Genomic DNA, 22,397 nt, shown 5'->3' with positions numbered 1-22,397 from the left:
AATTTAAAATCCTAGGTTCATAGGAAAAGCCAGGGTCAGAACAATAATTGAACTACACTTAAATGAAAATATGAACTCTAAGTAATGTAATGGTAAAGGCCAAAAGGCTATTAGAGTTCAGTTCCTGTAAGTACTGTTTTTACATGTGAGAAGGAAAGCGTAACCTAGAGAAGTAGTTGACTTACCAGAGCCAAGTTGTGGGAAAAGCTAAAAATGGAAGGAGAGGGCAGAACTTCTGACTCTGCTTTACAACCTGCCCCAAGGACATACTTAGGATTTCCATACTCTTCACTGGAAAGTGGCAGAACCAAAAAGGACCTAGCGGTACGTGAAAGAAGTATTTTTTTTTTTTTTTATCCAAGGGTTACTTAAATAGTCTAACTCTAAATTGCTGGAGGGTAGGGAGAAGAGAGTATAAATCCCACTTTCTTCTCTGTACTAATTTACCATTCCTCTCTAATTTTATTGTTAATAAAAAAGTTATATAAGAATTATACTGGGAATAGTTCAACTGACATTGTCTAGAGGAAACCAGCTGTTCCTAGAGGAGACAAAAGGAAATGGATGAGTTCTTCATATGGATTGTACACAATTACTACTTTTGGGGGTGTGATTAACTGTTCCTTGCATAACACCATAGGTTTCATTTGCCAGATAAAATAGTTTTATATGTTTGAACATAAAGTGCTTTTAAAAAGGTGGATTTTAATTATTTTAACATAAAATAATTACATTACCAAATATAAAAGAGAAGAAAAATAAAACTATTTAGATGATAACTTATAAACAAATTATGACTATTCGAGGATTTATTATACAAACATTTTGTTTGGTGACAATTTTGAATTGTTTTTTTTTTTAAATTAACTTCATAAAATAATCCTTTCCTTGTGCTGCATAGTCTTTGTAATTATCATTAAGCATTAAGGATAATTATTATGTTATTAAAGTCCCCACTAAATGGCTCATAATTAAACTAAGAAAATGTAGTTTGATTTTAGGAACTAAACTCTTTTTCATTTAACAGTTACAGGAAAGTGCTTTTTCTCTAATACAGTGACACTAGGATTGAGTCCTAGAAAAACAGTTAATTTTGAATAAGATTATAGCACAGCATTAAAAATAGAAGTTTCATTTAAAGGAGAATAGAAAATCTTATATTTAACAGAATTAAAGTTTTCAAAAAAATATATCATATTCTTAAATTTTTTGTGTAGAATAATACTATGTATTTATTAAGTCCCACAGCTTCATGGTTCAAACTGTAGGAACTACAGCCATCATGTGATTATTTGCATACTTACTGCACTTCTGGGATTTGCATAATCAATCCCAAGGGTAGCCATGGCTTTCACAATAGCTAAGATGGATTGCAACGTATTACTGTAAATTACTGCTTTGAACTCCATGCATTCTTGCTCACTGTAACCGTTCTTATGGATGATCCTATAATTGAAACGTGAAAATGTTTTGTGAGTTGAACAGCTAATTTTTTTTAAGACTAAAACACATCAATACTAATTTGCTTAAATAAAATTACAGTACATATTTGTTTAAAAGGGCAGACTTTTGTCCATATGCTAAATCTGAACAATTTTATGGCTTTGGATTTTTTTTCATTGAGATTTAATAAAATACTTTCTTTTGGAGCTCTTCAAGCTAAATACAAAGGATTTAGGATTTACTCTAGATATACCACAATTTTAAATGGAGAGATCGTGAGTTTTTACTAAGCAAGATTATTTGTCTCAAGAGCTTCAAGAGAATAATAATTCTCTTGAATTATTCCTAGGACAAAGATATATACAGAGCTCCGAAATTTTTGTAGTGTTTATAACATTATGTCTTGAGGAAGTGAAGTAATTTAGTAAAACATTCACATCTTTTCCTATCACTTAAGACACAGAGGAAAATAGGAGTGCCTGCTTTCTATTTATAACAGTAAAAAAGGCATCCCTTTTAATGGAGGTAGTTACACAGTGTTAAATTCCTTGTCACTTTTCCATCTGTGTACGTGCCACTGAGTTCTCAAAGATGAAATGCCTAGAGATTTAACTTGGCTGAACTCTTCTTTCCCTTCCACTCATTCAATCAGAACTCAGAGTTTACTAAAAGTTTCAGAATACACACCCATTGAAAACTAAAGTCTTTGTGTATGCTAATCGATTTATTGCATTTTACTGTATACTATGTTCTTATTCCTTTTTCATATTTCCTTCGTGTTTTTAAAAGAACTGTGTGTTCGTTAGGCATCCTTTGGATGACATTTCTAAGTATTTGTGATGTATCCATGCACATAGAGGCTTTAGCATAGGGGGAAAAAAACAGAAATGCCTCCAAAGATAGTAAAACCTTCAAATACAAGGAATGTCGGTGACAGGAATAAAGGCAGTACCTATAACTATTATTTATTGTCTTTAACATTTGATTGCCAATATGGCTGTATTTCTACTTTAAAATGGCCATGTTTGTCTTGCTGTATTAAATACTTAAATAACTTAAGTGAATAAAATATGCAACTAAAAGCATTAAAATGTCTTTATAGATCAGGAATAAGTTCATTAAATAAATCCAAGTTTGCTGTCAAAAATTGAAATTACAATGTTATTTTAATTATTAAATGTAAATGGCAATTATAAATAAATAGGGGGCATTTAGTCTTTCTTCCTGGCACAAGTTCTGATCTCTACCCTTTTATCATAGGATGAGGAAATATCTATTACCAAGCTAAATGACAAAAGCAGAGTTAATGAAATCAAATTGTTGTAGGACTTGAAGCAACATTGCTTTTCTAGGTGCTGCAATGTCTGTGAGACAGAACTCTACCTGCAAGTCAATTTCTAGATCTGTTCAAATTAATAAGCATTTACTCTAATGTATTTCTTGTGCTGAAGAGAATGAATGAATTATAAAAAGTCTCTCCTCCCTAAAAACAGAGACTAGAGCTCCAATGTCCCATGTGGTAGACACAACACACATTAATTAAAATTAAATAAGGTGAAAAATTTAGTTTCTCAATCACAGTAGCCACATATGGCTGGGAACTACTATATTGGAGAGCACAGATACAACTTTCGTGTCATCACAGAAAGCTCTCTTAAAGAGTACCAGACTACAGGAAGGTACAGTTTAGAGTCTGATTTTAGAGCCTGTGATCTTAGCCACTAAGATATATTGCCATCCATAGTATGCCAGTCCACAGACCTGTTCAAGCTCAGCATTTCTGAAGCAGAAAGTAGGAAGGGGGAAACGATGAGACATTAGGATGGAGAGATGGGCAAGAGATGGACTCCAAAATACTTGTTTACTGTGTCTAGGCTTTTGATCTTCATGGTCTAGATAAAGAGTTCAATTTATGAAAGAGATACAGTCATCTTTTTAGAAATCATTTGGTTGGCAATGTGAATAGTGCAATGGAAGAAAGAAGTGAGGGAAGCAGAAAGTACACAGCAAGAGATTATATTAATCCAGGTCAGAAATGCTGAGATTTTGAACTAAGGCAGTGACAATAGGGTTAAGTGACATGTTTGGAAATATAACTTGTGTAAGATGTGTAACACCTTGGTAAGAGAGTGAGAGGTCAGTATAACAATACCTAGATGTATTTCTTTCTCTAAAGTGTTGCTAAAGCTAGGGCTGCTGCAATTCACTTTAGGGGACAAGAGGCCAGATGTGGAGATGTTTAATGTTGTTTATTCTGATTTATACCTATCCGTAGAATATAGACATGTATGTATCTGCTTCCCTAATTATGAAAAAGTGCCTTGAGTTTTAAAGAAACATTTTGGGACAGTCCGTTTGAAGATGGTGGGGAGAAACACTGGACTTCAGCAAATTTCATGTGATCAAAGTGTAAAGGAAGCAGAGGAAAAGCCCAGATTAGAGACAGCAATATTTAAAATGTAGTCAAAGAATCAAGGAGAACAGCATACAGAGTCAGGAGGAGAACTGGGAACTAGAGATTTATCCTAGAAGCCTAAATAAAGTGTTAGGAGGGAAAAGCTCTATAGAGTCAAAAGGAATTAAAGACGGAATACTTCATAAAATGACAATTAGGAGATCATAACTAATGTTAGTAAGGCCACTTTCTATGACATCCCCAAGGCAAGAGTGCTGGAATGGGTAAAGGGCAGATGGAAAATGGAAGTGTTCAAGAGGCTAGTGCTGACTACTCTTGACAGGGACTCCACTGAGAAAAGGTAGGAGAGATGAGGAAGAATAGAGACTGATACTTTTTTAATAATAAAGAGTTATTACTTGCTCATTGTAGAAACTGTGAAAAGCTCAGAAAGATTCAAAATGAATGTGCAGGGTAACTTTACATCCTACTACTGACAGCAGTTTTTTCGATATTGATATATGTTCTTCCATTTAAAAAATTATCTATTTTATCATAGTTGAGATAAAGATTTTTATCATAGTTGAGATAAAGATTTTTATGTAATTTTGCATCTTGGTGTTTCAGTTAACATAAGTATTATCTTTTATTAAAATTTCTCATATATATTTAACTTGTAGTGAATGTAAATATTGCAATTGAAGGGTCAATAGTACTATAATTTCACAATCTATTTGCTTGTATATCTCATATTTTATTATTTTATAAAGACTGATATAACTTTATAAATCCCAGTTTTCACATATTTTTATAATTTTTATATTAATTTTATTAAGATTACCAGAAATATATTTAGGTCAATAATTATTTTCCCAGCTTACTGTGTATATTGCAAAATTATTTCTATATACTTATTAGAACATATAATTTTAAAAGTAGCAAAAAATATTCATTTCTCAAAACTTCACCACTATCATGTAATATTATTTTAAAATTATTGTTTGCCAATTTACTAAGATGCAAAGTATCTCATTATTTAATTTTTATTTTATGTTAAACTAAAATATATATACATATATATATATATATATATATATACACACACACATTTATATGTAGTAGATATTTGAATTCTGCCTTTTGTGAAATGTCCGTGGTCTCTTCCCATTTCTATATATTATACTGGGCCACTTATGTTTTTTTGTTTAAGGCTGCACCTGCAGCATATGGAGGTCCCCGGGTCAGGAGTCTAACCCAAGCTGTAGCTGGTGACCTACACCACAGCCACAGCAATGCCAGATCCAAACCGCATCTATGACCTATACCACAGCCCACAGCAATGCGGGATCCTTAACCCACTCGGAGGCCAGGGATCGAACCCACAACTTCATGGTTCCTAGTCAGATTCGTTTCTGCTGCACCATGATAGGAATTCCACTTACTGTTTTTCTTAAAAACCTATATATTCAGTATTTATATTTATTACAGATTTTTCTAGTTTTCTGTTTTTTAAATTTTAATTTTTATATAGCCAAATAGTTCTTCATTTCTTTCCTTTAAAAACTACATATAACCTCTTAGAGAATGGAGAGAGGTAAAAAGGGTAAGAGGGGTTCAAGCATGATTATAATCTGAAGGAAAAGAACAGGAGGACACAGTAGCAATTTCATAAGGGAAGATGAGATGACTTGGGGGCAAGAATGAAGCTGAGAACCCAAAAGTAATGTGGTCAGGCATCATAATAAAGAAGTCCTATTCTTCAAAGACAGGAAAAAAGGTCAGACATTTGTGGCAGGTACAGGTGAAAGGAGATTTCAAAAATGGGGCTTAAATATTGGTTGTTACAGACCTTACATGACATTCCTACCTGGGAAGAAGAAGAAAACATTGTTTAGATTACAATTAGACAATGTGATCATTAGCTGGGACCATTGCCTCATAGGATATATTCCACAGAACAAGATCCTCAAACATAATGTAAAATAAGCTCAAAATTGATTATCCTCTTCTCCCACAGGAAAAATTATCTTTTAAAATTCTCTAGCAGTGACAGAGCCTTGAGGTTTCATACTCATTTCCACTTATCAAGGCCATTTTACTCATTTAGACATTTTTTTGTGTGTTCATAGTGTCCTTATTAAGAATTTCAGGTCTTCTTATTAAAAAGAGAAAAACATATGGAGTTCCCGTCGTGGCACAGTGGTTAACGAATCCGACTAGGAACCATGAGGTTGTGGGTTCGATCCCTGCCCTTGCTCAGTGGGTTAACGATCCGGCGTTGCCGTGAGCTGTGGTGTAGGTTGCAGACGCGGCTCGGATCCCGCGTTGCTGTGGCTCTGGTGTAGCCCGGTGGCTACAGCTCCGATTGGACCCCTACCCTGGGAACCTCCATATGCCGCGGGAGCAGCCCAAGAAATAGCAAAAAGCCAAAAAAAAAAAAAAGAGAGAGAGAGAAAAAAATATATAGAAAGTAAATGAAAAATGAAATTGAAATCCATGGCAGTAATAATTTGAAATAAGCATTTCATTCCTAGTTATGTGTGATACCAATTAGATTAAAAGCATTGCTTCCTCCTAAATTCAAATGGATCATTGACATATTTTGAAATGATTATGGCTTCTGCTTACAATATTATGACCCTAGATCATTCCCTATTAATAGATTTAAGACATAATTGCTTTAGTACTCATCTTCTTGAGAGGCAAAATTAAAAAGAAAAATGGAAATTATACATTACTCATCTGTTACGCTTTCTGCTAAATGATGGGAGAAATATATGCACAAGAATTGTGACAGGTCTGCCACTACATGTGTTTGAGATGCTAACATATTTTCCAAAAGTATTTAAGAATGGTCAAATACATGGATGGATATTAGATATTAAACCTTTAAAATAGTGAGTACCTACTTCATTTGTTTCACAATGGTACTTTTTCCAGATTCTCCTGCTCCTGCAACAGAAAGATGGGAGCATTATCAACTGATGCACCAACTTCACACAGATATTAAAACATGTGACTATCAATTTATTGTGAGCAAATCTTTGATAGACATCTTTCCTATGTAAGGAAAGAAAGTAATCTTGTCAAGTCTTGAAAGATATTATTAGCTATCTATTTTCCAAGATAGTAGCAGCCCCTCTATTTTGATATTAGATTCAAATAAAAGTCTGGCTCCAAGGTAGTGTATCTTCTAAAGCAAGAAGTGTATATAATCAGGAAAAAAAATGGTATTATTGCTTTTTAACATAATTTGGAAAGCTTCTCTCTCCTGAGTTTGCACTCCTCCCCCAAATCCAAATTTATAGCCGCTGGATAATTCTCCTTTTCCAAGAATGTTTCCCCATATATCCTACCTGATTAAATAGCAAGGAAAAAAAGAGAGAGACAATAACCCTTGTTTCTAGAATGTTCAAAGCCTAGTCTGGTTGAAGGAAGGGCTCTTGTCTTCATCATTATATTTACCTAGTTACACAGTTTTTATCTTTTGTTTAAACATGAGAAAGTTGCAAAATATTAAGCAAACCTAAAGAGCCTATGGGTAATAATGGTATGGGAGTGTCTGAAAATGGATTATACATTCCTGAGGAGGGACAGGGGTCAGTGGTTATACCATAGGGAAGTAGTTGCATTTATCCGGGATACTTATTTAGTCAATGATATACAATACACAACTTTTTATTATGATTTGTAAATGCAGAGGGATAAAAATCTCACATGATTTAAAAAATCTAAAACATGAACCTTTAATGAAAAAAATCAGTAATGGTTTTAGGCTATGCCTCAAGGCCCTTTAAACATATTTCTTGAGTCTACTTTACCCTTAAGGAGTATTTATTTGGGAAATGAAAACCAAGAAGTACTGAAATAAAGTGTGATGACCTAGATTTGAGAGTTTGGCTCTGTGCTCATATTTATGTGTGTGTGAGATATCTTCAGTAAATCCTTTAACCTCTTAGTTTCCTCATCTATAAACCGAAAATACTTACCTTTAGATTATTAGAAGATTATGAGATAATATACTTGAAATTATTTGCAGACATAATGCAAAATAAAACATGAAGTGATGTTATCTGAGATTCTAAGGACATAAGAAATTTTGCAGTTTTATAAAGCTAACAGTCTAAAGATACCCTGCATGAATTAAAAAAAATGATGTAGGAGAAAAAAAAAAAGTCCATGTGGAAAAAGAACATTGATTTCTAAATGACAACAAACCAAAATTAATTTGAAGTGATTTGTAAGGATAAATGCAATGGGACTTAGAGAAATTTACTTAAGGATGTTCAAAATGATTAACAGAATAAAAATGACTGCCATAAGAAAAGACACTAAATATAAATATGACTTGAGAGTAAAACTGATGAGAAAATTTGATTAAACTACTATAATATGTAGCATATGGATAGAGTATGACATTTTTAAATTTTTTACTTATCTATGAGTACTATACATGTGAGGGATGGGGTAAGGGAGGAGAAAATTCAGGTAACTTCTTGAAGTTTCACAGTTTTGATTTTATAGACAGGAGAAAAGCAGAGTCACCAGGAGTTGGTAAATTCTCATAATCCAAATTTGTTCACAAAATTTTTAGATAGAATCGACAATAAATCTCTAAAATATTGAGGAAAACATTATTTTATAACTGATATGAAATCATTTATTTTAATATATATCCTCAGATTATAATTAACATTAATCAATAAAAACATATTAAAATATGATACTGTCCAAGGGCCCGATAAAAAATTCCTGTGACTAAATTTTTAGTCTTCTCATACTAGTTGCTGTATCCTTAAGCAAAGCAAAGACCTTGATATGTTATTATGAAGTTGGGTCACAGGACATCTTCAAAGTCTCAGTGTGCCTGTTAATTTTGGACAAATTTCAAAGCAGCACAATTAAAGCAATTTAAAAAAAAAAAAACTACAGGAAGAACACAAATTCAGAAAAACTGTTTAATAGACGTAAACATATCTCTTACAGCATGGCGATCAATTGCCTTATTTTACCAAAACTAGTATGATTTTATGTAAGTAGAAGTAGTATGACTTCAGGTAACCCTGAATCTCAGAATAATATGAAAATCCATATGGAATCAGAGGACCTTGCTATCCTATTAAATTTTTAACCCCACTGTCACCCACTAGCCACCTTGCCCTACTTCACTTTTTTCCTAGCACTTATCTCATTTTATAAAGTTACAAATTATTCACATGCTGATTTTAGTTTTTTCCTGTCTGTCTTCCAACACTGCAAGGTGAATTCCACAAGGGCAGGGGAATTTGTTTTGTTCAACGCTATAGCTAAAACACCCAGAAATGTGCTTCATAGTAGGTAGAATCCTAATGAAACAAATGCGTTCTTATTTTCTTTTCTTTTTAGGGTCACACCTGCCACATATGGAAGTCCCTGTGCCAGGGCTTGAATGGGAGCTGCAACTGCCAGCCTATACGATGTCACAGCCACACCAGATCTGAGCCATGTCTGAGACCTATGCTGCAGCTTGTGGCAATGCTGGATTCTTAACCCACTGAGCGAGGCCAGGAATAGAACGTGCATCCTCATGGAGACTATGCCAGGTTCTTAACCCACTGAAGCACAACAGGAACTCTGAAACAAATGTTTTCTTTAAACTTATATTTCAAATATAAAGTTTTGTCCTCTGTGCCATATATCAGTTTCTTCACATTGAAAAATTTTTGCCTGACTCACTGTTTTATTAAAGCTGTATTGAACAGATATAACAGCATCTCAATTTAATTCTACTTAACAGTAAATTTGCTTTTTCTTGGACGTATTTAAATGCATCTAGTTATTGCAATTAGCTGAAAGAGATATCCACCTTACAAGTTACCGAGGAAATCAGAGTGGTGAAGTTAGGGGAAATAAAATTTTATTGCCAGTGATTAATAGGCTCCTCCTCTTGGGTAAACCTCCAGTATACTTCACTTTGTGGTTTTATGCCAATGCAGTCCACATTACACCATGTGAAATTTGACAACAAAGTTGATGAATGCAAAATCAACCTCAGTATTAGCTAATCTTTTTTCATAGATTTTTTAATGTAATCAAACACAAACTCACAGATTGGACATCACCATTTCATATGATTTAATAGAGGCTGCTATGTCCAAGAATGAAACATTTGAGATTAAGATGAAAATTACATTAAAATATTGCCTCACTTGTTTTCAGAAGACAACTGCCTATATTATCTTGCATGCCTGAGAATTACTTGTTTGTGAGAGTGACAAAAGCTCTACAATGAAGTGAAAATAATTTAGGTAATTTTCATTTAAATCATGTATTTACCTTGAGAATAATGAAAAAAAAGTGTGTAAAGAATTTTCTAAGAATTGTGCGGGCATATGTATCATGGACAAATACAGTATCAATTAAGAATCACTACTGGACATATACAAAACTTTGTTTCAGTTTTTCCAACCTTAAACAATGTTCTAAGTGAAATTTATTCAATAAAAAATGGTATTGGAGTTCCCATAATGGATCAGCGGAAACGAATCTGCCTAGGAACCATGAGGTTGCGGGTTTGGCCTTGCTCGGTAGGTTAAGTATCCGGTGTTACTGTGAGCTGTGATGTAGGTTGCAGACACGTCTCAGTTCTGGTGTGGCCGTGGCTGTGGCTGTGACCAGCAGCTACAGCCCTGATTGGACACCTAACCTGGAAACCTCCGTATGCCATAGATAAGGCCCTAAAGAGACAAAAAAAAAAAAAAAAGGTACATAGGCAACATAATCTGTAAATATATTTTTGCATTTCTACCTTGTTAAACACTTTCATTGAAGTATAATAGATATTCATTAAGCTGCATGTATTTATAGTATACATTTTGATGTTTGCTGCATGTGTATATCTGTGAAAGCCATCGACATAATCAAAATGGTGAACCTGCCCATCATCCCCAAAGTTTCCTCAAGCCTCTCTGAACTTCCTTCTCATTGCCTCAGTCCTGTGCAAACCATTGGTCTGCTTTCTATCACTATTCATTCATTTGCATTGCCTATTATTTCATATAAATGGAGTAATACAGTATGTTCTTTTGAAAATCTGGGTTCTTTCACTCAACATAATTAGTTCACCTGTGTTGCAGCAAGTACCAGTAGTTAATTCCTTATTGATGCTAACTAGAATTCTGTTTTATGGATACACCACAAATTTCTTTTTCATCCATTTACCACTTTATCCATTTTCATCCATTTCATCCATTTAGTGGATATTTGCAGGGCACATACAAAATTTTAAATAAGCACAACCAAATTTCATTATATTCACTCTCTATTAGTGACAACTCGAAAGTTTATTATAAATTTGAAAAAAAAGGTGACTTTTAGATTATGTAAGAGTTACTATAAATGCAAAATGGTCTTTTAAACATCAAAAATTTGGCAAATTGGTAATCATACTAGTGCCACTAAGACCTGGCAAGTTTCCAGAATTGTTTCTGACACTGGAGACACGTATTTACATAAAGATTCTTTTCTGTGGAAAGTTTCAGTTGTGGCTGCCAAGGGGGAGGGGGAGGGAGTGGGATGGATTGGGAGTTTGGGATTAACAGATGCAAACTATTGCTTTTGGAATGGATAAGCAATGAGAGATCCTGCTGTGTAGCACTGGGAATTAGGTCTAGTCACTTATGATAGAGAATGATAATGTGAGGAAAAAAAATGTATACATGTATGAGTAACTGGGTCACCATGTTATACAGTTGAAAAAAGATTATATTGGGGAAATAACAATAAAAAAATTCTTAATAACTTCATTCATGATGTATCTCGGGTAAGCAGAATTTTTGATTGGTTTTGAAAAATAGCATGTATTTTTTTTTTATGAAACTTTAACATTTTCTTTTGGAAGATTTTAAAAAGTACTTGGATCATTTCTTTCTCTACATAGCAGCTTTAGGCTTCTCTTATGGTTAACTACAGCATTAACAGGAAAAGCCCTGAAAAAAGTCAATCTGCCTCAAATCTGATTATTTGGAAACTCATTGCAAAGTTATTTCAGGAATGAATTTCAGGAATGAATTACTGAGTCCAAAAGACCAAAATGCTTCTAGGTCTTAGTTCACAATAATCATTGTGTTCTTATAAGATTAGATCATGTTACAGAGCCAAATATAGATGTGAAAATAGCATATTTTCATCAGCCAAGGGCATCCTGAAATAATGTCTTCCTTTCTAACAGTGGTTACAACTAATATTATTATCTGGGTCAAAGGGTACTAAGGTTAATTTTAACTAGATGTGTGTTTATTTCTTTGGACTAAATAATGTTTCAAATAATTAAATATTGAAATTTACATTTAATTCATACTTTAAAGCTCATAAATTTTAATTCTTAGGAAGAATAAATGAAAGATTTTATTCTACTTTCTTATTTGCAATTACCAAAGACAGTTTTAAAGCTACATGATATCTATACCTGTAACTGAAATTCAAATGAACACACTCAAGGCTTGATTGCTCATTTTGTACAACTTGTTAAAAGAGGCGAAATGAAAAATTTTAACTTATAATCTTGTATAAGAATTCCTGTAGGTGGTCTCAAAACCACTTTGTTGGGCCTCAGAAAGAAACCGCAACCAGCTATGCACGTATCTTCATTCCATGCATATGAAAAATGAGCCTAGTAGGGATTACGACACTTAGCCAAAGTCCCAGATCTACCTTTAAACAAAAAAATGTCTCCTTACTCCCCTATTAACACTGTAATGTTGCTTTCTTTTTAAGTATGCACTGATAATGTCAATGTTAAAATGATTTTACAACATAAATCATTTGAAATGGACTTAAATTAATATAAAGCAGTGAATTTTCACAGACATATAGGTGTACAATTTCTGTTTGTCATCTGTTGATAGATTGCACAAAAGATTTTTAGGATAGTGCTTTCTGAACCAACTTAATTTTATTCCACTCACTATTCCTCTTTCTCTTTGAGCAACAAAAAAAATTATCTGTCACTTTCACATTTCAACCCTTCAAATAGTGTAGACAGAGGGCAGGAAAATTAATATCATGTTTTGGGACTAAATAAATATGAATTTGTACTCATTTCTGACTTTAGGTGTCTTGATCAAAGTCAATCTCTCTGAGAGTCAGTTTCCTCTTATGAAATTGACTTATTAACATCTACCTGATACAACTCTTACTAAAGTTTAAATGTTGCCTTATCTGCCTCTGCCCAAACCGCTGATAAAAGCATTGAAGAGGAGAAGATCAAGAGTGGAAAACTGTTAAGCCCATACATCATCATAAATCATTGTTCATGATCTGCAGTCAATGATACTAAATGTTCCCCGTTAAGTATGATAATTAATCAAGGTTTCTGTACACACTGTTTGTCTGGTTAAGGGAATTTCCTTCTATTTCTCATTTGGTAAAAGTTTTAATCAGGAATGAATAAAATTTTACTCTGGGTGTGTATCTCTGGATCATGACATGATCACAATTTTTTTGCCCACTGTACAGCATGGGGACCCAGTTACACATGCATGTATACATAAATTTTTCTCCCATTGTCATGCTCCATTGTAAGTATCTAGACATAGTTCTCAGTGTAACACAGCAAGATCTCATTGCTAATCCATGCCAAAGGCAATAGTTTGCATCTATTAACCCCAAGCTCCCAATCCATCCCACTCCGTCCCCCTCCCTCCCCCTGGGCAATCACAAGTCTGTTCTCCAAGTCCATGATTTTCTTTTCTGTGGAAAGGTTCATTTGTCATATATATTAGATAACAGATATGAGTGATACCATATGGTATTTGTCTTTCTCTTTTTGACTAATTTCACTCAGTATGAGAGTCTCTAGTTCCATCTATGTTGCTGCAAATGGCATTATTTCATTTTTTTTTATGGCTGAGTCATATTCCATTATTTATATATACCAATCTTCCTAATCCAATCATCTGTTGATAGACATTTGGGTTGTTTCCATGTCTTGGCTATTGTGAATAGGGTTGCAATGAAGATGTGGGTGAATGTGTACTTTTTAAGGGAAGTTTGTCCAGATATATGCCCAAGAGTGGGATTTCTGGGTGATATGGTAGTTCTATGTATAGTTTTTTAAGGTACCTCCATACTGTTCTCCACAGTGGCTATACCAGCTTACATTCCCACCAACAGTGCAGGAGGGTTCCCTTTTCTCCACACCGCCTCCAGCATTTATTTGTGGACTTATTAATGATGGCCATTTCTGACTGATATGAGGTGGTATCTCATAGTAGTTTTGATTTGCATTTCTCTAATCATCAGGAATGTTGAGCATTTTTTCATGTGCTTGTTGGCCATCTGCACGTCTTCCTTGGAAAAATGTCTATTCATGGCTTTTGCCCATTTGTTCATTGTGTTGTTGGCTTTTTTGCTGTTGAGTTTTATAAGTTGTTTCTATATTTGAGAGATTAAGCCCTTGTCAGCTGCATCATTTGAAACTATTTTCTCCCATTCTGTAAGTTGTCTTTTTGTTTTCTTTTTGGTTTCCTTTGCTGTGCAAAAGCTTGACAGTTTGATTAGGTCCCATTTGTTTATTTTTGCTCTTATTTCTGTTGCTTTGGGAAACTGACTTGAGAAAATATTCATAAGGTTTATGTCAGAGAATGTTTTGCCTATATACTCTTCCAGGAATTTGATGGTGTCTTGTCTTATATGTAGGTCTTTCAGCCATTTCGAGATTATTTTTGTGCATGATCGGAGGGTGTGTTCTAGTTTCATTGCTTTGCATGCAGCTGTCCAGGTTTCCCAGCAATACTTACTCAATAGACTGTCTTTTTCCCATTTGTGTTCTTGCCTCCTTTGTCAAAGAAATTGACCATAGGCATCAGGGTTTATTTCTGAGTGCTCTAGTCTGTTCCATTGGTCTGTCTGTCCGTTTTGGTACCAGTACCACTCTGTCTTGATGACTTTGGCTTTGTAATATTGCTTGAAGTCTGGAAGAGTTATGCCTCCTGCTTGGTTTTTGTTTCTCAGAATTGTTTTGGCAATTATGGGTCTTTTGTTGTTCCATATAAATTTTTGGATTGTTTGCTCTAGTACTGTGAAGAATATCATGGGTAATTTGACAGGGATTACATTGAATCTGTAGGTTGCTTTGGGTAGTATGACCATTTTTACAATATGAATTTTTCCAACCCAGGAGCATGGAATATCTTTCCATTTTTTTACATCTTCTTTAATTTCCTTGATTAATGTTTTATAGTTCTCAGCATATAAGTCCTTTACCTCCTTGGTCAGGTGTATTCCCAGGTATTTGATTATTTGTCATGCAATTTGAAACGGTATTGTATTTCTATATTCCTGTTCTAACATTTAATTGTTAGTATACAGAAATGTGACTGATTTATGAATGTTAATTTTAAATCCTGATAAGTTGCTGAATTTGTGGATCAGTTCAAGTAGTTTTTGTGTTGAGTCCTTAGAGTTTTCTATATATAGTATCATGGCATCTGCATTCAGTGACAATGTTATCTCTCCGCTTCCTATTTGGATGCCTTTTATTTCTTTTATTTGTCTGAATGCTGTTGCTAGGACTTCCTATACTATGTTGAATAGTAGTGGTGAGAGTGGGCATCCCTGACTTCTTCCAGATTTTAGTGGGAAGGCTTTCAGTTTTTCTCTTTTGAGTATTATATTTGCTGTGGATTTGTCATTAGAGGCTTTCATTATGTTAAGAAATATTCCCTCTATACCCACTTTGGTGAGAGTTTTTATCATGAATGAATGTTGGACTTTGTCAAATGCTTTCTGTACATCTATTGAGATGATCATGTGGTTTCTGACTTTACTTTTGTTAATGTGGTGTATTTTGTTGATTGTTTGCCTATGTCGTACCATCCGTGTGCACCTCGGATGAATCCCACCTGGTCAAGATGTATGATCTTTTTGATAAGTTGTTGGATTTGGTTGGCTAAAATTTTGTTGAGAATTTTTGTGTCTATATTCATCAAATATATTGACCTACAGTTTTCTTTTTTGGTGATATCTTTGTCTGGTTTTGGAATGAGGGTGATGGTGGCATCCTAGAATGTCTTTTGAGTGTTCTTTCTTCAACATTTTGAAAAGGTTTAAGGAGGATGGACACCAGTTCCTCTTTATATGTTTGGTAGAATTTGCCTGGGAAGCCATCTGTTCCTGGACTTTTATTTGTAGGGAGTGTTTTTATGACATATTCAATTTCATTTCTAGTGATCAGTCTGATCAGTTCGTCTATTTCTTCTTTTTCTTTTTTTTGAATTTATCACATCTGTAGTTATATATTGGCATATTTCTTCTTAATTCAATTTTGGCAGGCTGTAATTCTCTAGAAAGTTGTCCATTTCTTCTAGATTGTCAAATTTGTTGGCATATCATGGTTCATAGTATTCTCTTATGGTTTTTTGTATTCCTGCAGTATCTGTTGTGATTTCTCCTTTTTCATTTCTGATTTTGTTTATTTGGGTTCTTTGTCTCCTCTTCTTGGTGAGTCTAGCCAGAGATTTGTCAATTTTTTTTTACCTTTTCAAAGAGCCAGCTCTTGGTTTTATTGATATTTTCTATTGTTTTTTGAATCTCTATTTTATTGATTTCCTCTTTGATCTTTAGGATTTCCTTCCTTCTGCTGACTTTAGGTCTTTTTTGTTCTTCTTTTTCTAAATCATTTAGGTTCTGGGTTAAGTTGTCAATTTGAGATCTTTCTTCTTTTTTGAGAAAGGCCTGTATTGCTATGAACTTCCCTCGAAGCACTGCTTTTGTGGTGTCCCATGGATTTTGAGTGGATGTGTCTTCATTATCATTTGTCTCGATGTATAAGGTATTTTTTAATTTCCTTCTTGATTTCCTCATTGACCCATTGGTTTTTTAGTAGCATGTTGTTTAGTGTCCATGTAGTCAGTTTTTTCTCATTTCTTTTCCCATGGTTAATTTCTAATTTCATGGCATTGTGGTCAGAGAAGATACATGAAATAATTTCTATACTCTTAAATTTGTTGAGGTTAGCTTTGTGCCCCATCATGTGACCAATTCTTGAGAATGTTCTGTGCGCACTTGAGAAGAATGTGTATTCTGATTTTTTTGGATGTAATGTTCTGAAAATGTCAATTAAGTCTAACTTTTCTATTGTTTCCTTTAGGATCTCTGTTGCTTTATTGGTTTTCGATCTAGAGGATCTGTCCATTGATGTGAGTGGGGTGTTAAAGTCTCCTACTCTGATTGTATTCCCATCAATTTCTCCTTTTATGTCTGTTAGTATTTTTTTTGGGTATCCTGGTGCTCCTATGTTAGGAGCATATATGTTGATGATTGTAATATCTTCTTCCTGAATGGATCCTTTAACCATTAAATAGTGTCCTTCATTGTCTTTCTTTATGGCTTTCGTTTTAAAGTCTATTTTGTCTGATATGAGTATCGCAACTCCTGCTTTCCTGTCTTTTCCGTTGGCATGAAGTATCTTTTCCCATCCTCTCACTTTCAATCTATATGTGTCCTTTCCTCTAAGGTGAGTTTCTTGTAAGCAGCAGATTGAAGGTTTTTGCTTTTTTATCCAATCAGCCACTATGTGTATTTTGATTGGAGGATTCAGTCCATTGACATTTAAGGTGATAACCGATAGGTGTTTATTTATTGCCATTTTAAACCTTGTTTTCCAGTTGATTCTATGATTCTCCCTTCTTTCTTTCTTTTTTTTGGTTGGATGGTCTCCATTTATTTTCTCAAGCAGAGAACTTTTCAGTTTTTGTGAATGTAATGTTCGGTTTTGATTTGTGCTTGCCCTGTTTTTTAAGTACAATGTTTTAATAGTAGTTCAACCAAGTGTTCTTGAGCTAGCTCTTCTTCCCACTTTTGGCTTTTTTTTTTTTTTTTTTACATTTTATTCGCTGCTAGAATCAGTTTAGTAATATTTTCTTTTGATTTTTGGATCTGTGTTTATGAAGGAGATTGGCCTGTCATTGTCTTTGTCAAATACAAAATTGATATAATAAATTGTCTTAGATTTTAGAAAAATGTCAATGTCATAAAAACAAATTAACAACAACAATATGACAAGGGAAAGGTTCTAAATTAAGAGTTTGAAAAGGAGAATAACCAAAGGAAATATACAAACCTTAAATGGATCTTGGTCCAAGAAATATAAAAGGTAAGAAAAACATATTAGAACAGATAAATCTGAACATGAAACATATATTAGACAACATTTTGGATTGATATAAATTTTCTTCAGCATGAAAACATTATTGTGGTTTTGTGGAAGAATGACCTTAGTCTTAGAAGATTAATTCTGAAGTATTTATAGGTGAAGTGCCTGATTGCCTTCAAGAGGTTCTGCCAAAACATAAATATATATGTATATATACATATATGTAAACATATGTATGTAAATTTATATAATATATATATATTTAAAGCAAATGAAAAAGAATTTATAATTGGTAAAAATGAAGGATATAAAGTATAGTTTTCTTATGGCCTACTTCCTCAAAATTATGCAGGTTTTAAGATTATTAAAAGTTTGGGAAAAATAAGTACACACTGAGATTTTTTTCTGGCAGAATAAAATATACAAATATATTGGCAAATTTATCCATATTATTTTACAAATGAATTATATCAAATAGCTTATGAGTAGATTATTTTAAAATCACATAAGCTTTTAAAGGAAGTTCTCAATGTTTTAATAAACATGACAACAAAATGCTAAATATTCTATATTTATCTAAGGACTAGAGCCAATGTAAATATTTTAGCATACATAAGATATAATATTGTGTTCTTTCAACACATCATGTCAGTAGTCATATGGTGGCAGATATAGTTCTATAACTTTAGTATGTCCAAGCATCTATTTCTGTGATATAGTAGTGATGAATCTGTAAAATACCTAAATAGCTGAACAGTTTCACAACTGTTTCATTTGTGAGTAAGAATGTTGTGGCCATGTACTCTTTTCTTACCTATGAAATTTTATTTAAATACTTCTGGTTTTATGCATGTTTTAAAAATATGTGACAATATTATTTATGTTAAGCCGTCTTGAATTTTGAAGTATTTTAACAAATATGTTATCTTTCTTATTAATGTACCTCTTAGGCTAAAAGTGGAAAAAAAAACCTGAAATAAATAATTATGTGATTTTTCTCATACAGGCCTATTTTACATGAAAACATAGAAGATAGAAAGATAGATATGGATAGATTGGTAGAATTTGTCTAATTTGTCTAAGTATTAATTGTGGGAGCAGTTATGCGCATACATTTTGTATAAATGCTTCAGAAAAGGACCTTGTTTAATTATATGACTAGCCTTTACAAATGTTATACCTGGGAAAGGGAAAACAGAAGGTTGAATATTTCAAATTGATAGCTATCACTAGAATTATCCCACTTAATTTTTAATTGATGTGTCCACTTGGTTGTTTTACAAACATCACAAATTTTAATATCCCAAATTATTACTCCTTCCATTTCTTGTCCAACCTAAACTTTGTCCTGTATTTCCTGTCTCGATGAATAAAATAATCACTGTTCCCAATTCTTCCCTTAATCATTCTTTTCACTTAGCATTCACCAGCAGGCCAGTGGTCACCAAGTACTGTTGATTTTGTCCCCAGATGTCCCCCAAATCTCACTTCCAAACCTGTAATTTCTGCCTTTATTTGCAACCTCATAATATTTGCAAAGTGGTGAAATGTTTTAAGTAGTCTTACTACCTTAATTGTCCTCATAAAATCTTTTTCTCATAGCATAGCCTGGATGGTCTTGCACACACCCCCACACACCCCTCCCCCAAAAATCCAAGTATTAGTATTCTCATTAATAAAATTTCCAGTACTAAAAGTATATTTCTGCTTTTGTCATCATGAACAACTTAGGGAAATACTTTAGATTCTTATTCTGTCCTTCTTTCGTGCATTAAGCATGAGCTTTCCTGTGCTAAGCCACAGAAATTCAATGAAGAACAAAAGCAGATGTGTTCTCTATTTTCATAGAACTTAAAATGCAAATACTCATTTAAAACTGAGAAAGATAAAAATAAAAGGCTTTGTTTTACTGTAAACTAATTTGTGATATTACAAGTTGAATTAAGTTCCCATTTTCTTCTCTATATAATGAAAATATATTTCATAGGATTTCTTTGTAGATTGAAAACAATAACAGTAGCAGTAGAACAAAGAAAAAATGTAAGACTCATTCTATCAGAGATAGAGCTAAAACTAAACTTTGTAACAAGACTGTCATCTGGGCAATGAATAGAGAATGATTACAAAGAAAGGAGCTAAAGAAGATTGAAATAGTGAGTTGACATGAGGCACTTAATTAGAAAAATAAAGTTTGGGGATGAATTTACAGTGAGATAAACTTAGAAAATAATTTTGTGGTCTTCCAGCACACAACCAGGTTATTGATAAATAATAGAAATTTCAAATATGGATAAAGAAATCAGGAAAAAGAAAAGATGTCCGAGTCATTTTTCTAGAAGTGATAAAGTCCTGATAGGTTTTTGAGAGAGCACAGATTGAAAAACATAAATTCTCAAGGACAAATTTTGGTAAGTGAAACCACTTACGAATGGAGAGAAAAGAAGTAAGCTTCAACAAAATGAGGAGTAAAGGGATATAAAAAAAACAGGAAGGTACTGTAGTGTTACAGGTGTTCAGAAGAGAGTCAGTTATTGAGGGTTGTTAGGGATCTGTAAGACAGAATTTTTTAGTAAAGAAGAGGATATGCCAGTTAGATTACAATTAACTGAAGAAAATGGAGAGGGTATGGAAACAGAAGCAGTGAACTTGATCTACTTGGAGAAGCATTTCAGTAAAAACCATTTGAAAAGATACTTATATAAGGTGAATTCAAAGGGGTTATAGAGTCAAAAATTTTTAGGTGAATGGAGAGAAATATAATCAAATGCCAAGAGAAAGAAGCCAACCGAGAAGAATTTGGAAAATGGCAAACAGATAAAGTAATTCATAAAGCAAAATTCTTAAGATATGAGAGGGGGTAAAATTTACAGCACAAAGCCTGAAACTAGCCTTAAATAAAAATGGAATAACACCAATTCCTCAAAACTAGTTGAAATAGAAGAAAGTAAATGAAAGTTTGTAGATGATGACTGATTACTATTTTACACAGGGGTTGTCATCTAGGGTAAGGTGGGAGGGAAGGAGATTATAGATCAAAGTGATGTTAGAAATGTAGAAATAGCTGCCTTTTGGAATGTTTTAGTAGAAAACTAGGAATAAGTAAAATAATTATTCACCAAGCTAAAGTTAAAAACAGGAAATAGCCAGGAAACTGAAAATGATAGATCATTTTATTCTACAATACCTGGGAATGACAGAAATTTGGAGTTTACACTGGGAACCAGGGTTAGATGAGCACTGAAGGCTGTAAAGATATTAAATAGCATCATTTTGGAGGAAATCAGTTGGGAACAATGCATTAGGACAATAATAAATGGAGAACTCTGTGGAATTATTCAGGTTTGAGGATGTGAAGGTCAATTAAGGTAGAAGACTAGGGGACAGAATATTACTGGCTTTTAGGAGAAACATAGGTAAAATGGCTGACCTTAAAGGGAAATATATGAAAATGATGAACTATTTCAGTAAATAAATCAAATCCTGGTCAGAGAGTGAAATTTCCAGGTATCTTAAAAGAACAATTCTAACTGACAAATTTATCCTATTTGAATATAAAATATTGAGGCAAGAATTCAACCCTTGAATTCTACTTTATTAGTATTGGGATCTAGTAAACAGAAAGATATTTTCATATCTTGATGTGTCTTACTCTCAGTTTTACCTTCAATCCTACTTCTTTAGATTTACATTCTACATTGATATATTGGGAGGAAGCTTACATAAGGAGAAGGATTCTAAATTTGAGTCTAAATCTTAACTGGAAGTATATTTTATGTAATATATATCATGCAGTCTTTATGCTAGCTAGCAAATGTTTTAATACCCCCCAGTGGAGGAGTAAATAATTTTTATTAACTATTCATGTAGCTTATATGAATGTTTTAAAAGGTACAGTATTGCTCTTGAATCAATAATTCACATTGCAATGAAATGAATCTAAAAATGTTCTGTGATGTTGCTAGAGAGATTCTGTTAAATTATAGCTAACAAGAGTTATTATCAGCAGGATAGGATGTTTAATCTCACTAACAAATACCATCATTTGGGTAAATATGGAATGCTTTTATAAATGATTTGCATGTTTTATATGAGAGACTATGAGTCTATGTTGAATGGGCCCTGATTATTTGAGATAAATTAATCTAAAAAACAAATATATGCAAAACATTTATTTAAGTGTTTTTTGCCTATTGGATAAAAAAAGGACATTGTAGAAAGCTATTTGATGCTGCCATCTTTATAAATAAATACATTGCAAATATTTGGCTTTGCTTCTTGGACTTTCAAATTGCTATGTTGTATACAGTGCATTGTACTTTGGAAACAATTTGAAACTCTCCCAGTAGACATTTTTGCCTTTATTGAAAAGAAATTTTAAACATTTGTATTAAAAATATTCATGCACCCATAAAACTGATATCTTTA

The 22,397-nt window shown here is 33.2% G+C and overlaps 2 protein-coding genes across 2 annotated transcripts in view; one reads left to right on the top strand and one right to left on the bottom strand.

Moving 5' to 3' along the window:
- The window catches only part of GNAT3 (G protein subunit alpha transducin 3), a 51,649-nt gene that overhangs the window by 24,107 nt on the left and 5,145 nt on the right, over positions 1–22,397 (bottom strand). The window contains exons 2-3 of the mRNA XM_047752255.1: positions 6,748–6,790; positions 1,305–1,446 (exon numbers count right to left, since the gene is read on the bottom strand). Of these exons, the coding sequence (XP_047608211.1) occupies positions 1,305–1,446; positions 6,748–6,790 (185 nt within the window). The remainder of the gene's footprint in view (positions 1–1,304; positions 1,447–6,747; positions 6,791–22,397) is intronic.
- Positions 304–22,397, top strand: part of LOC125110736 (platelet glycoprotein 4) — a 192,970-nt gene continuing 170,876 nt past the window's right edge. The window contains exon 1 of the mRNA XM_047752252.1: positions 304–324. The gene's annotated coding sequence lies outside the window, so the exon portion shown is untranslated. The remainder of the gene's footprint in view (positions 325–22,397) is intronic.

This window comes from Phacochoerus africanus, chromosome 11, assembly GCF_016906955.1.
Source record: "Phacochoerus africanus isolate WHEZ1 chromosome 11, ROS_Pafr_v1, whole genome shotgun sequence".
NCBI lineage: Eukaryota > Metazoa > Chordata > Mammalia > Artiodactyla > Suidae > Phacochoerus > Phacochoerus africanus.
The sequence above is the reverse complement of the archived record's forward strand: the minus strand, read 5'-3'. Positions and strand labels throughout refer to the sequence as shown.